The sequence below is a fragment of the Xylocopa sonorina genome, chromosome 8 (genome assembly GCF_050948175.1).
Source record: "Xylocopa sonorina isolate GNS202 chromosome 8, iyXylSono1_principal, whole genome shotgun sequence".
Classification (NCBI taxonomy): Eukaryota; Metazoa; Arthropoda; class Insecta; order Hymenoptera; family Apidae; genus Xylocopa; species Xylocopa sonorina.
The window spans coordinates 10,769,283-10,784,713 of NC_135200.1; the positions used below are offsets into that span (position 1 = coordinate 10,769,283).

At 48.1% G+C, this 15,431-nt stretch overlaps 1 protein-coding gene across 1 annotated transcript in view; it reads left to right on the top strand.

Moving 5' to 3' along the window:
- Dpy (fibrillin-like protein dumpy) overlaps positions 1-15,431 on the top strand; it is a 106,713-nt gene that overhangs the window by 17,891 nt on the left and 73,391 nt on the right. The window contains 20 exon segments of the mRNA XM_076899974.1: positions 5,654-5,709; positions 5,789-5,984; positions 6,902-7,006; positions 7,356-7,472; positions 7,564-7,811; positions 8,023-8,272; positions 8,623-8,868; positions 9,069-9,188; positions 9,447-9,580; positions 9,658-9,895; positions 9,980-10,102; positions 10,195-10,329; positions 10,425-10,658; positions 10,737-11,252; positions 11,337-11,522; positions 11,602-11,853; positions 11,925-12,356; positions 12,734-13,027; positions 13,100-13,348; positions 13,449-15,398. Of these exon segments, the coding sequence (XP_076756089.1) occupies positions 5,654-5,709; positions 5,789-5,984; positions 6,902-7,006; positions 7,356-7,472; positions 7,564-7,811; positions 8,023-8,272; positions 8,623-8,868; positions 9,069-9,188; positions 9,447-9,580; positions 9,658-9,895; positions 9,980-10,102; positions 10,195-10,329; positions 10,425-10,658; positions 10,737-11,252; positions 11,337-11,522; positions 11,602-11,853; positions 11,925-12,356; positions 12,734-13,027; positions 13,100-13,348; positions 13,449-15,398 (6,081 nt within the window).

Genomic DNA, 15,431 nt, shown 5'->3' on the forward strand with positions numbered 1-15,431 from the left:
TGCCAAGTGAGTAATAGCGCTGTGAATCTTATTGAAATCCGTAAATTGAATGATAAATTGGTGAATCACCTCGATATTCGTCACCTTTCTATATATCCGTGAATCGCGAGTTTAATTAATATATATTGAGAGGCTCGTTAATGCATCTGATTCGCCAATACATCTGATAAATTGAAACATTATTAGTCATCAATTTGTCCGAGTAGTAACATAGAGAATGAACGACTTGAATCCGAGTATATCGCATACCGGTTTTTACAATAACAATCAATTTTATTGCATCACAGCATCCTGTTACAAGTAACTATGATAATAAAGAGTAGTGATGTTACAAAGCTGCTCTTATTCGCCATTCTATAGAGATATTACTTCCTCCCAAAAGTGATTAAATGAGCGCATGCTTTCGCTCAGCAGTCTGCCTATTTGAAACGTCTAAAGTAATGTCGGACACGTTTTTGTACGATCGTGTAGCGAAGCTTGATTAGGGAATGCTAATGAAGCCGTAGCTCCGGTTTTCAGATACAATCCGACGATATTTCAATAGCGCTAATCGATTGGGATGCTTGTTCGCGAGGAGGAAGCGCTAATGGCCGGTATGTAATTGATCATCGGGCACAAGGCGTTCGCCCAAAGCCAGGATGTTGACCTAAGCTTCCTCCCTGTTCGAGGGTCGTTACGAAACAGCATTAATTAGCGTACCGCTGGTAACGTACCACGGGGAATGGAAGTAATTCGCGACAAGATAGGCGCACGGCAAATTACGCGAATTATCACCGACGATTGTTTCAAAGGTAGAGGGAAGTCAGGGTCATTGCTTCGAGGCGATTATTACGCAGAGCGGTGCGTTCAAGTCGAGGAAATCGCAGGAAATTCGTATTCCAGCCGATCGACGGGCAAAAATGAAACGGCGTGCAACTTTCTTCCGCGTGTCGATGGAAAGGTTTCTCCTGATTTGCAAGATTTACCATTTCACGGGACAGGGTACTCTCGATTCGACGACTAGGATTCCAGGCTCGACGGGGACCGTTACTTCATATCGTTGCTCTCGAGATTCGTATCATCGAGGAGGCGACCGAAGGTTTCGATTTCGCTCGCATTTCTCCCGTTCTCCAGCGGACGCGTCGTCTAAGGATCGTGTCCGTTTTGCAACTGATACGCCTGGCCAAGGCGAGAGAGAGTCCCTCGGCGCGACACTTTTACCGTTAAATGGCACACGGTTAATAAATATTCATTTTCCCTCGTGCAGTTTTGCGCGTAGCTCATCGCTTAGGCAGCGAAAACGCGAACGGCGTAAAATAATTAAGGCCGCGTTTCAAGCTTGACGTCTCTCGTTAAGCATCTAACTGTACCCCCCTCGAGGCGTTCTTCGACAACTTATTGTTAAATGTAATGCCACCTAGAAAAAGTCGGTCGTCGAATAGACTCTGTTGCATTGAACGTGGCTTCTCGTGGAAGGACGAGGGGAGTTTTGAAGTTACGGTGGAATAATTTATTGAAATTTATTTCAGCTTGTACTTTTTATAAGTAGGTGCGTTATTTATTGGCAGCACACGCACAGATTGCTTGCTCGGCTCGGATTTTAATAAAACATTCGCGTTACATGTACGGAATAAGAAATCGAGAGGTTATTTCTTTTGGAATTTGCACCGGTATAACGCATCACTATGCAGAGGCTGGACAGTGATCTCGTTGCGAGATCATCTCGGTCGCTGTAATGTAGCACAAAAAGCTGATCTCACGATGATACTACCGTCCTCAAAAGGGATAATAAGGTATGAAACATGTATCAAGATTGAAATCTCCATCATTAGAAACATAGACTGAATAAATACACCATTTCGATTAGCCGCGATTCATGTCGAACAAGCATGAATACTTTAACAGATACTTGCGATATCCGTTCAAAGGGAGAAACTTTTTTTCTGCCACGTGTTAATCCCGATCCGTTCGCGAGTGGCATGATCTCTGACATAACATAAGAGTAAAAAAAAAAACTAGTACAGGTAAGCTGTTTGAATAATATGTGGCACATCGCTCTTAAACACTTTCACGGCGCCAAGGAAACAAGCTTCCATGAAAAGAGAACGAGACGTGGGCGACGGCGATTGAGAAAAAATTCACGACATTATACTAACTTTATTAAACAAGCAGAATTATTATCCTTGGGGGCGTCTGACGGGCGCGTGATAATTAAATCTATCGATTAAGTCGCCGATCAAAGTCTACGAACACGTACTACGATTGGAGTGTCGAAATCGCCGTCTGTTCGAATGGTTCCGCGATAAATATGGAGAGAAATTGAGGCTAGGAAAGATCGCGAGCCGTGAATTCGCGAGCTCTCGAGGTCCTCTCGACAAGATCGCGTTGTATTTAATACCTTAGATGGATCGAAGGGCGATTGGAAGTAGGCCACGGGGGAAAGGACGCCGATGGATTTTGCGTTAACTCGTTCTTTCTCGTGAACGGGTGTCGCAACGCACCTGTGCGTGGGAGTTTTGCGTTATTGGCACGAGAGATACATATGTGCACAGCCGCGCGTGTCTCACCGCGGGCCGGCGTGTGTGCGTAGCCGACTAATTGATAGGTTTTGTCATCGTTTCCTTCTGTCTGCCTACCGGATGATATCATTGACACGGTAACACATTTCACGGCGATACCCTTACCGAGCGCCGCGACAATATTGCGAGCCGTTATTTGCATAAAGTGAACGCCGGTGAGAGTGTTACATTTAGTATTCCTCTGCGCGTCGGCTTGCATTTTTCTTTTTTAAACAGAAGGATCGTCTCTTTGTGCTCGAATGAAAGCTTAAAGAGGCCTCAGTTTCTCGCTCCGCCTTCGACTTCCAATTGGGAAATAAATGTCATCCGTCAAAGTTTGAAAGTAGAGTCTGGGAACTTTCGAGAAACTGTTACGTGGACACCCCCAGTTGCAGTACAGTATTTGATGCTTCAACAAAAACCATACTCGATTAAGTTACAATGAACTCTCTGCGAATAATACCACAGGGATTGGATTCCACAGTATGCAAATGGCGAATTGCGAGGTGAATGGTGTCACAGTAATTGCAAACTACTTCCGCGAGAGTGGTAGTACTCGCACGGAATAACGGAAGCGGCCCAGTAATCGGCGCATTTGAAATTCGTGGCTGGTGCGAGGGGTGGCCAATTTCCGTGACGAAAATTGAGCAGGAGGGGCTGACTGGTCTAGCCGGCGGTTCGCCAGCTGTAGCCATTCGTTGTCGAGGAGTTAAGAGTACAAGAAGGCACCGACGCCCGGTGCAGGAGAGGCAGGATGGCCACAGGTGCATCGCACTCGCACGCCCTCCTTTATTACGTTCCTCCGCGTCGTTCCTTCTCTCTTCCGTCCCTCTTGCTCGCACTTGGAACCTCCAGCTCGTTAGTAACGGGTTCAAGATGCACCAGAGTACCTACCGCGACGCGTTATCCTAAATTCTCGATCGTGCAGGTACTTCCATGCGTGGCGTGAGAGCAAGCCTTCCTGAGCGCGAAACGCTTTGTCAATGATAGTACCCGCACGATGAGATCCTAGCTGGTATCGTCAGTTTTAAAAATAATCGACGTAAATTCCAACCGCGGAGGAAACCGGAAATAGGCGTCGCTCTTCGATAATGACGGAATTGCTTAGTTCATCGACTGAACGAAATTGAAAAGGAGATGAACGGCTACCGGAAACGGGTATGATTCTCCGATATTCGCGGAATTACCTGGCTATCGATGCAACGAAATTGGAAATAAGGTGAACAATGTGAAATACAATCTGATCGAACGGTTATTTTGGTTCCAACGGATGTTTATTTTGTCTTCGATTTGGTCGCATCGACCACGTCAAAGTGAATCGTATAAACTTCGTCTTAAACGTAGTTTCCTTTTTAAGACACTTTTTCATCCGATCCCTCTCAAGATCGGGAATAAATCTTTATGGCACAAAAGACGATTCCGAGGACGAAGAATCAAATGCCTATGCCTACATTGCTAGCTCTGCTCTTTCCTTCTCCCACCTGCTTCGTTCTGTCTCTTTTCACTAGTTTCTTGTCCCTTCGCGGACTCTCCGTTTCCCTCGCGGTCTTCCTCCTTTTTCCTGCCATCCTCTCCGCCGGCTCCCTCTTCCTGTTCGTTTTTCCCGACCACCTTTCCGCGTCTCTTCCCGCCCGCCCCCCTAATTGTCCCTCTCCTTTTGCCCGTCGACTCGTTCCGTCGAGCTGTTCCCTCGTGCGCGTTCCCGATCGTCCCTCTCCCAGCCTTCATCCCCTTTGCCACGTTCGTTCGGATCCGCCTCCCCGCGCGTATAGTCGTTAACATTTCGCCGCGCGGTTGATCGCCGGCTCCGACTTATTGCTCGAGCTACGTGCTCGCGCGCAATGCGTCCGCTACCGTGGCGTTCACCATAAGGCCGCGACGCGCGTAAAGGGCGGCTTCCGCGAATCGCGTGCGTCGCTGCGCCCCCTGAAAACTCCGCTTCCGGCGTGCCAGGCCAGGAAATCTTCGACGCCGTTCCACGGTCGTCAAGCGTCGCGAACGTTTTCAGAATTTCTGAGACGCCTATGAATGATTCAACGACGCTCGCGTCGATGAAAATTACGTTCCGAGGCAGGGCTTTCAATCGCGCCGTTTTCTGGATACGAAGACGTGAACCTCGTAGCGGTGTTTAACGTTTAAATTCGATGCCAATCGGAATTAAAGACGAGGGACCTATTTACAAGGAGTTCGGTTCTCTTCGCGTGTCTATAATTATACATGCAGCGAGACCTGACGATCTTCAGTCACGAAGAAAACCAATTAACCTACCATTATCTGCTCTGCCTGCTCTTGCCCTGCTCTCGATGCGCTGCTCGATTATGTTAGAAAAAATTAGTACAGGCTATTAGGCAATCTTTCTTACGATTCCTTCGCACACCATCCGCGTATTAAAATCTAGGAATGATTCTCGATACTTAAATAAAATGGACCAATGATGGTATCATTTAATTATCTTTATACTATATTTAAATATCTAATGCTCGTGTAATTGGCCAGTATACTACAGCTTTTAATTTTCTTTTCCAAAAACATCTCTAATCGCGCATTACTCGTTGCGTTATGTCATGTTTCACGATAGTATCGCGAGAAACCGGGCAGAAGAAGCTTCTTAAATTTCAAAACATGGTGTAACCAGGAAATTAGGTTTTCAGGGCCAGGGCTAACGTAAGCTGAGACAGTCAGGTTCGGGTTTATTCGTGAGGGGGCCCGCGAATGTCGGCACATGGCTCGAACAGGTGTTCTTGCGTCGGTTCACCCGTGTCACGGGCAAAAACGACCGGGTAGTTTCTTCCTGTCCCGCCTCGGGGCTGGATTTTTCGTCGGTTCGCCGTAAAAAAAGGTTGACATCTTCCGTCGTTCGATTTTTTTCCCAGCGGTCGTGCACGAGTGAGCCCGAAAATCTTCATCGCGCGCGTCGTCGTCGACGAAGGGCGATCGCTCGAGCGGAACCGATGTCGGTGGATGATGTAATTGAACGAGCGTAATCCAGGAAATCGGTCGAAAAAGCTCGCGGGTGTAGCTGAGCATCGAATGAACGCGGCAATGACGGTCGAGTTCCGGCGCGGAGTATTATTGCCCGGAGGAAATTAGTGTATCGGGTTTTTTGTTTGTTCCAGCCAAGATGAAACATCTTTGGCCGTTGGTGCCGTGGATACTTTTATTCCTATGTCCGGTGAGTGCTATAACATGAAATGATTCGTATTGTTCTGTTGATTTAACATTATCTGTGCAACGCAACATTAACTTTGCAGGTCGAATCACTGAAAGGGATTGGCCGAGGACTAAGGAGGGAAGTGTTCTTCCTGAACCTCGAAGATGGCTACTTCGGTTGTCAGATGAACGCGTCGAAGGACGTCTTGCAGCTTCTCGAGTTATCCAAGCTATGCGACAACCATGTCGACTGTTACGAGGGTACAGACGAGCATCGCGAGAGGCTAAAGTGCACAGGTAACCGTGCTTAAAACAGACTCTGCGCATCCCCCTGCGATCAGATACGCTTGGTCTCTTCTATATCCGTTTCGCGGCTTCCGTGTATGTATTTATTCATACGTGTTATCTTTGAAATGAAAAAAATCTCGCTAATAAGAAAAAAATACACGGTTGGTATCGAAGCAAGGTGCATTGAAGTTGTGCCAAGGCTTCAATTCAGCATTGAGCTAGGGAAAGATAAGTATCAGTATCTCGGAGTGTGTGAATTTTTCTGTTAATCGACGAGCGTACGCGTACCCACGATATTTTTTCACCTTCGAGAGTAGTTTTGATAAGAGAAGCAAGGCTTCTGTCGCGAGGCGATGTTTACATACTCGAGGAAAGCAACGCGGAAAAATAGACGGGCGCTCGTCTAACCAGACTCTGACAGGAAAAGGAGAGGGATCCGTCTGTTCCACGACACGGTCGCGCTACCGTTACAATCACCACCGCTCCTTTACGTCATTCTGTTGTTCTCGACGCCGATTACGGCAGCCAGGCGAGCGATTCGCGCGCGAAAACCGCGGGCACGCTCACGCGAACGCGCAACGCGTCGCCTCGTCACGGTAATTACTGGAAGTCGCGTACCTGTCGTCACGTTTCTCCTCGGCATCGAACCGCTCTTCCGCCGCCGTTTAATCGCTGGCATTGATTTTTTCTCATTATCCCGCAAACGCGTTCGCACGCGCGTAGAACGCTGTTTCGTCCCGACGAGCACGACGTTGATGAGCACGGTTTACGTAAGACGGCTCGAGGAACGAATTACTCACCGTAATCGTCATTTCCAACGCGGCGTTGTTGTTTTCTCAGCTGATGACTAAGGGATTGTGTTGCGCCGCTCGAGTCTTACCCAGGACGAATCGTTGATTAAGCTTTCCTCTCTTTGTTTTCGACAGATGATTGCACGAAAGAGGACGGGACCAGGTGTCTGAACGGCGTCTGCCTCGACTCCGTCTGCCACTGCAACGACGGTTTCGGTGGTTGCAATTGTCAGGTACCAGGTGAGTGAACTCGCCGCAGACTGGATGGTTTCTTAAACTTTCTTGCGTGGACCAGATCTGTTTGCAATTTTTAAACTTTCCTTCGTCAATCATTAATAGCAGAAATACTCCATTTACTTTATATAAAATTGGACCGATTAAACGAAACGTAGCCTCCTTGTACCACGAATAAAGGAGAAACATCACGCTCTAACTATCTGAAATAACTCTCAGCAAGTATATACGCGCCTGATTAGTTTTAATGAATTCAGGTATGCGCGCGTGTATCGAGTGCGAGGGTTACGTAAAAATGACATCGGACGGCAACGCACGTTGCTCGTGTTTCACGCGAACGTTTCACACATTTCAGACGAGAACGAGTGCAAGTATCGGCCCTGTGATATATTCGCGCATTGCACGAATACCCTCGGTAGCTTCCAATGTTCCTGTTTCCCCGGCTACCAAGGCGACGGCTTCCATTGCGAAGGTATGCGCGCGCGATCATTCTTATCCAACAGTCCATTTGTCGAGCGCGCCGTTCCGTTTTACCTCACACCGCGCGTCGCGCCTGTCTGCAGACATCAACGAGTGCGATAACCCGGTCCTCGCTGCGAGATGCGTCGAGAACGCGGAGTGCTGCAACTTGCCGTCGAACTTCCTATGCAAATGCAAGCCCGGCTACATCGGGGACGGCGAGGTGCGCTGCGAGGACGTGGACGAGTGCACGATCGAAGGCGCCTGCGGGGACAATACGGTCTGCCACAATGTGCCGGGTAATTACAGCTGCGCCTGTCAAGACGGATTCACGGGAGACCCATACGAAACTGTGAGAATTCTTACAAATACTTGAATACACGCGGTGACAATGGAATAACGTAATCATAAAATTGCATGCTCGCGATGAAATTATTATAGAGACGATGAAGAAGATTTGACACCCCTTCGTAAGGGGTTGTAGTTTTATAAGTTTTCCAATTAAGCGGTGATTTAAGGGGTTAAATTGAAATGATCGCGAAGGAATTTTGAATGTTGTTTAGTGTATCGACATCAACGAATGCGATTACGCGGGTGCTTGCGGAAGGGGTGCGCTCTGCGTAAATCTGCCGGGTAGCCACAGATGCGAGTGTCCCGAGGGCTATAACGGCAATCCTGAGGAGGAATGCGTGGACATCGACGAATGCTCGCGCAGCCCTTGCGGTCGTTCAGCTCAGTGCACAAACGTGCACGGCAGTTTCCGCTGCTCTTGCCCGGAAGGAATGAGCGGCGATCCTTGGATAGGCTGTCACGGTGGGTAGCTCGATTCTCTAATTATCCGAAACATTTATCCTCGACGAGTCACGATTCGTACTTTTACTATCCAAACTCGTTCGCTAGAATTTCGAGAATGGTAAGTGACGAGAGACACGATACAATTAGACGCCGGTAAAAGAGAACATCGTCGAAGGCAGTTTGCATTAGTAATTATGTACCGCATTAATTGAAGTAACAGTATCCAGGCTTCTCGTATGTTAATAGCCCCGTACTTAATAGCGTTAACAAGTAAAGACTTAACATTCGCTACGCGCGATAACGCGATTAATGTACCAGGAATTAATCGAGAACAGCGTAGTAAAGAGCACTAACCATCGCACTAACAGATATAAACGAGTGCGAGGAGGGCGCAACGTGCGGCACGGACGCCGATTGCGTGAACACAGAGGGTAGCTTCGAGTGCAGATGTCGGGCTGGCTATCAGATGGATCCAACGCACGGTTGCATCGACGTGAACGAGTGCAGTCGGTCGGATGCATGCGCGGAGAACGCAAGATGCATCAACGTGCCCGGATCGTACAAATGCATCTGCCCCCAGGGTTTCATCGGTCAAGGACTAACACTGTGCGAAAGTCAGTCACCTCCTAACTCTTCTTTATTCAGAGTCATTCCATAGTCTTTCTCTCTTTCTCTCTCTCTCTCTCTCTCTCTCTCTCTCTCTCTCTTCCTCTGCTCTTACAGACTCACTTCTTTAATTTCTTAATAGTCCGATCGCAAGTAACAAACGGTAGAAATTAATGCTCACCGTCCGATTAACCGTATTGATTAACAGACGTGAACGAATGCGAGGCAAACCCTTGCGGCGAGAACGCTGAATGCAGTGACACGATCGGCAGCTTCGTATGCAGTTGTAAGGCGGACTACACTGGAGACCCGTTTAAGGGATGCAGCGGTTAGCAACTGAGATTACAGTTCTTTGTTCTCCTTCATCGAGTCGGAAAGAATGTCTGAACGTTTTGGAATGTTTGCAGCTCGCTGTCTTAATGATCGTCCATACTCGATTACCCGAATTTAGACTGTAGATGTTTGCTCATTTGCAATTAAATTATAAGACAGCGAGATAATAATTTCCTTCTCTAATATTCTACGCGTTAGCATTGACTTCCTTGATTTTCGTTAGTTTCGAGCGTTTTCTTTTCCTGTTCCTTAGACATAGACGAGTGTACAGCATTGGAGAACCCTTGCGGAAAGTACGCGACATGCAAGAACACGGAGCCTGGTTACAATTGCGTTTGTCCACCAGGATACAGTGCCAATCCAAATCCGACAATCGCTTGTGAACAGGTAATTTTCTAATTTTCACTCGCTTTACCAATCCATTGTTCATCAAATAATAATCTGTGGGATATAAAACTGTTCAGACCGACGTAACAACCCTTTGCAAATCGAACTTCGACTGCGTGAACAACGCCGAGTGCATCGAGGGGCAGTGCTTCTGCAAGAACGGGTTCAAGGCCGTTGGAGCGGAGTGCGTGGACCTCGACGAGTGTCTCTCGAACCCCTGCGGACCTGCCTCGATCTGCAGCAACACCAGGGGTAGTTACCATTGCGAATGCGAGTCTGGTTTCGTTGGAACTCCGCCCCACATACCCTGCAAAGGTAACCACGTTAAGAATTGATTCCAATTGAGGAACGATATCGGTTTTGGAGAGATCGCCGTGAGTCTGGTCTTATTTTTTGCAGCACCCTGCGACGAAGTGACTTGCGGAGACCACGCGTATTGTAAAGCGGACGGTCACGAAGCTTATTGCATATGCGAAGACGGCTGGACTTTCAATCCGAACGATATCGCGGCTGGATGCGTGGGTAAGTGTTTCGCAATCAACTTTTTCAATTACGAAACACGGAATAAATGTTCGATTGATAAGTTGTGAGTAATGTATGCGTTGTTCGATTAGATATAAACGAATGCGACGCGGTAAACGGACCATCGGGACGCTGTGGGAAAAACGCGATCTGCACGAATACTTTAGGAGGTTTCAGTTGCCAATGTAAACCTGGATTTTCTGGGAACGCCTTTAAACAGTGCTTGGGTATATCAAAATTCAGTTCACCATAGTTGAACGATTACGAAACCATTTCTAAATTGAAAATATTAATATTTTCGATGTGCTATCTTCAAATACAGACGTAGATGAATGTACCAGATTGGACGCCTGTGGACACGGCGCCACATGCACAAATAACGAGGGTTCTTACTCGTGTGCTTGTCCAGAAGGCACCATACCGGATCCTGATCCTTACATCAAGTGTGTCGGTATAGTTACCTGCGAAGTCGACGGCGACTGTCCCGGAAATGCCATTTGCGATCCACAGAAACGCTGTCTGTGTCCTGAACCCAATGTTGGAAACGATTGTAGACGTACGTATTCGTTTAAACAAGATTAAAAATGCGAATTCAGGGAACTTTCATAATTATATCTCTATTTTGTGAAATCAGATCCTTGCGAAGATCTATCCTGCGGACCAAACGCCCACTGCATGTTATCCAACGACGTGGCGACGTGTCTTTGTCGCAGTGGTTACACAGGGAAGCCAGGAGTGAAGGGTGGTTGCAGAGACATCGACGAGTGCGCGATCAATCCTTGTCCTCAGGGTGCAATCTGTAATAACGAGCCAGGATCCTTTTCGTGTCAGTGTCCCAGTGGTACCACGGGAGATCCTTACAGCGGTGGTTGCCAGGAGTCGAAGGCTCCTCACGTTTGCGGACCAAGCACCCCATGTCCTGCTGGAGAACAGTGCATTAAGGATGAATTCGTGGGCAGCAGCGTCTGTATTTGTCAGAGGGGATACACCAGGGACCACGAGAGTGGTAAATGCAGGGATATCAATGAGTGCATGGAGCTTAGGGATAAACCTGCTTGCGGTGTTAACGCCATTTGTAAAAACTTGCCTGGAAGCTACGAGTGCCAGTGTCCGCCTGGATTCAATGGGAATCCTTTCTCCCTTTGCGAAGGTGAAACATTTTTATTAAACTTATGTTGCTGTTCAATTAGTTCCATAAGTTTTTAATTTTACATTTAACGTATGATAATTGCAGAATGTAATAGTATCGAGTGCCAATGCCAGCCTCCGTATAAGATCGTTAATGGAAAATGCATGTTAGCCGGATGTTCCAAGGGAGAAAAGTGTCCTAATGGTGCGGAGTGTATTACCATTGCTGGCGGAGTCAGCTACTGTGCTTGTCCCAAGGGATACACCACCAAGGTTGATGGTTCTTGCGAAGGTTTATATCAAAATTTTCTTCTTTCCTCAATTATCAATTTATAATTTCCTCATGGTATTCAATTGATATCGATTTACAGATATAAACGAGTGCATCGTTGGACACCAAGTGTGTGGCTACGGGGCAGAGTGCATAAACCTTCCAGGATCCCATCAATGTGTCTGTCCACACGGCTATGGCGGAGACCCTTACAATGGCCTCTGTTCTCCAGCTCAGAAACGGTGCACCAGCGACAGCGAGTGCAAAGCTAACGAAAAGTGCGTGCAACCCGGCGAATGCGTTTGCCCACCTCCATTCTACACAGACCCTCTCGATGGAAACCTTTGCAAGAGTAAGTATAAAACGTCAATTCTCTCGACTCAAGGATGTTTCTTGAAACGAGCCTGTTTCTCTTTCTTCCAGATCCTTGCGACCGGTTTCCATGTGGTATAAACGCGAAATGTACACCAAGCGATCCACCAAGATGCATGTGCGAGGCAGGCTACGAAGGAGACCCTCAACACGGCTGCATAGACGTGAACGAGTGCGCAAACAACCCCTGCGGACACGGCGCCTACTGTATCAACACCAAGGGCGACCACATCTGCGAGTGTCCAAAGGGAACAGTGGGCGATCCTTACGGGGCTGGTTGCACTGGAGTCGCAGTACCAAAGACTGAGTGCTCCTCTAACGACGATTGCGATAACATCTTCGCCTGTGTCAGTGGAAGATGTGTGAATCCTTGTGACAATATACCTTGCGGACCGAACGCTTACTGCGAGCCTGACAAGCATGCTGCCTGGTGCAGATGCGTGATTGGATTCGTTGAGGGCAAGAACAACGAATGCGTCTCACGTGAGTACTGTTACGTAACTCTTACACGGCTTCGAAATTGTTTATGCAAATGTTTGGGCATCTTGTTTAGCGGTCACCAGTTAATTGGTTGGTCCGCGGTTCATTATCCGGGTAAAATAAGGTTAAAAAAGAGGATGAGTAGTCTAAACATAGCACCTGTAGTATTCATACTTGGTAAAAATTTTTCCACTAATTTGCGATATTTCCTTTCCGTAAGATACCCTAAAAAAGATATTTTCAATAAACGCCAAAAGTTCATAGCGTGCGAATACTTTTTTGGATGTAATACGTTTCGTTTCACGTCAGCGCTAAGTAATCCTAATATTTCACACGGTCGTTCCAACGTAATGAAAGAGAAATCTGTCGTAATTGCGCAGAGTGCGATGGCTTCGTCTGTGGATCCGGAGCACAGTGCATCGTGAGTTACGATGGACCAACCTGCAAGTGTATCGAAGGTTTCATGGGCAACCCATTCCCTGGCGGTCAGTGCCAACCGGATGTCTGTTCTCCGGAAGTCCCCTGCGTAGAGCCAAGCGTGTGTATAAGCGGAAGATGCAAGCGACGTTGCGAAGGCATCGTTTGTGGGGTTGGTGCCTCTTGTGACCCAGCAACCAACAAGTGTGTGTGCAATCCGTATTTCATTGGAAATCCAGATCTTCTTTGCATGCCACGTAAGTATCAGACTGGACGTATGTGAAGAATTCGTGGACTTGTCACTCAATCGATGCTACCTTATTTCACAGCCATTCATCCAGCTGTTTGCGATCCTGGTTGTGGATCCAACGCTCACTGCGAGTATACTCTACAGGAATCGAAGTGTGTCTGCAATCCTGGTACCACCGGAAACCCGTACCACGGCTGTGGTGTACAACAGAAGTCTGATTGTTCTACTGCGCTCTGTGGCAAGGATGCACATTGCAACGCTGGACCAAACGCTGTCGAGTGTCTGTGTCCACCTGGATATGCTGGGAACCCTTACATTCAGTGTCATGGTTCGTACGAAAAGTTGTTTAATCTGTGAATAAGTATCGATAATTGTGTGTGAGTCACGAAAGCTCATAATCTTTCACGAAAACTTTATTTCTTTTCCAGACATCAACGAGTGCAATGGAAACGCTTGTGGAAATAACGCTGTATGCATCAACACAATTGGCAGCTACGACTGCCGCTGCATAGAAGGCTTCTTTGGTAATCCCTTCATTGGCTGCCAACAAGTTCAAGTCGGTCCCTGCACCGATCCTTCCACCTGCATCTGCAGCGACTCGGTTCCCTGTCCGTTGGACTACAGTTGCGTGTCCGGCAAGTGCATAAATCGTTGCAGCGACGTGAAATGCGGTCCCAGATCAGTCTGCCAGGACGGAGCTTGCGTCTGTCCACCTGGATACAGCGGCAATCCCAATGATTTGGCTAAAGGATGTTATCTACACGGTCATTGCTCCAACGATCTCGATTGCGAGCCTCAGCAGATCTGTTTCCAAGTTGGAAAAGGTGTTCGCAAGTGCGTGGATGCGTGCAGCAAGCTACAGTGCGGCCCAAACGCGTTGTGCGTCACTCAGAACCACGTGTCTTCGTGTTTGTGTATTGACGGATACCAGGGCAATCCTAGCAATCTGATAGAGGGCTGTCAACCGTCGAAATCGGTGGTAAAACCTGGATGCACCCGCGATTCGGACTGTGCGGATGGAGCTTTCTGTATCCTTCTGGACGGTGGTGTTCGCGATTGCGTTAACCCTTGCAGCAAAGTCGTTTGTGGCGCCCATCAGAAGTGCGAGCCAGATATAATCCCTGGCCACGCTACCTGCAAGTGTCAAGACGGTTACGAATGGAATCCTATATTATCATCCTGCGAGAAGCCATCGGTTCCTGATTGCATCTCCGACGATGATTGTCACACCGTGGAAGCTTGCAGACCCGACGCCCTTGGTGTGCTAAAGTGCGTCCCTGTATGTCGAAGCTTCACCTGCGCGGTCAACTCTCAGTGCGTGGCGGAGAGGCATCGTGGTCGTTGCGAGTGTCTACCCGGTTTCGTTGGAAATCCAAACGATCGTCAGGGATGCCAAACTCCTAGGAAGGATCAGTGTTCCACCGACAGTGAGTGTCCTGAGGATCAGACCTGTAGAAGTACCAAGGATGGTCTTCTGACTTGTCAACCAGTCTGTAACTTTGTCTCCTGCGGTCCAAACGCTCTGTGCGTGGTCCATAATCACGTTGCCAACTGTGAATGTCCACCTGGCCTCTACGCTGGCGATCCTAACGACGTCGTCAAGGGATGTAAGGCTGTTCCTTGCGTCTACAACATCGATTGCCCACCTACTCAGCTTTGTAACAGACTGACGCACACTTGTTACGACGCTTGCGACGAGAATGCTTGCGGCGTGAACGCAGTCTGCATCGCGGATGACCACAGAGCGATCTGCCAATGTCCTCCGGGGCTGAGGCCTAATCCTGTCGCAGACGTGGAGTGCGTTGCCATCGAAGCTTGCCATCCGAATCCTTGCCACGAGACGGCCCTCTGCGTCCCGGGACCATCGAATAATCCTGTCTGCCAATGTCCATCTAACACGGTCGGGGATCCTTACGTGAAAGGCTGCCAACTGGAGGGTTATTGCGCCAGCGCTAAGGACTGTCCAGTGCACTCCATCTGCCACAATCATCGTTGCGCGAATCCCTGCGAAAATGCCTGTGGATCGAACTCGATCTGCGAAATTATTAATGGACAGCCTGTCTGCAAGTGTATTCACAAGTTTATCCCGTCCTCGAAGGGACCACAGGATGGATGCGTTCGTGCCATGAATTATTGCAGCGTCGATGCTGATTGCGAGGAGAGCGTCTGCCTCGAAGGACAGTGCATTGCTGTTTGTCGAGCAGCTACTGATTGTTCTTCCGATGAAAAGTGTGTGAATAACAAGTGCATGGTGCCTTGCGTCACCCACACGCAGTGTCAAAACGATCAGGCTTGCGTGAATGGACTTTGCGTCCTCGGATGTCGAAGCAATAAGAACTGTCCTTCCTCAGAGTCCTGTATCCAGAACAAGTGTCAAGGTATTTCTTCAGAATACTTTTACCAAGTATTTC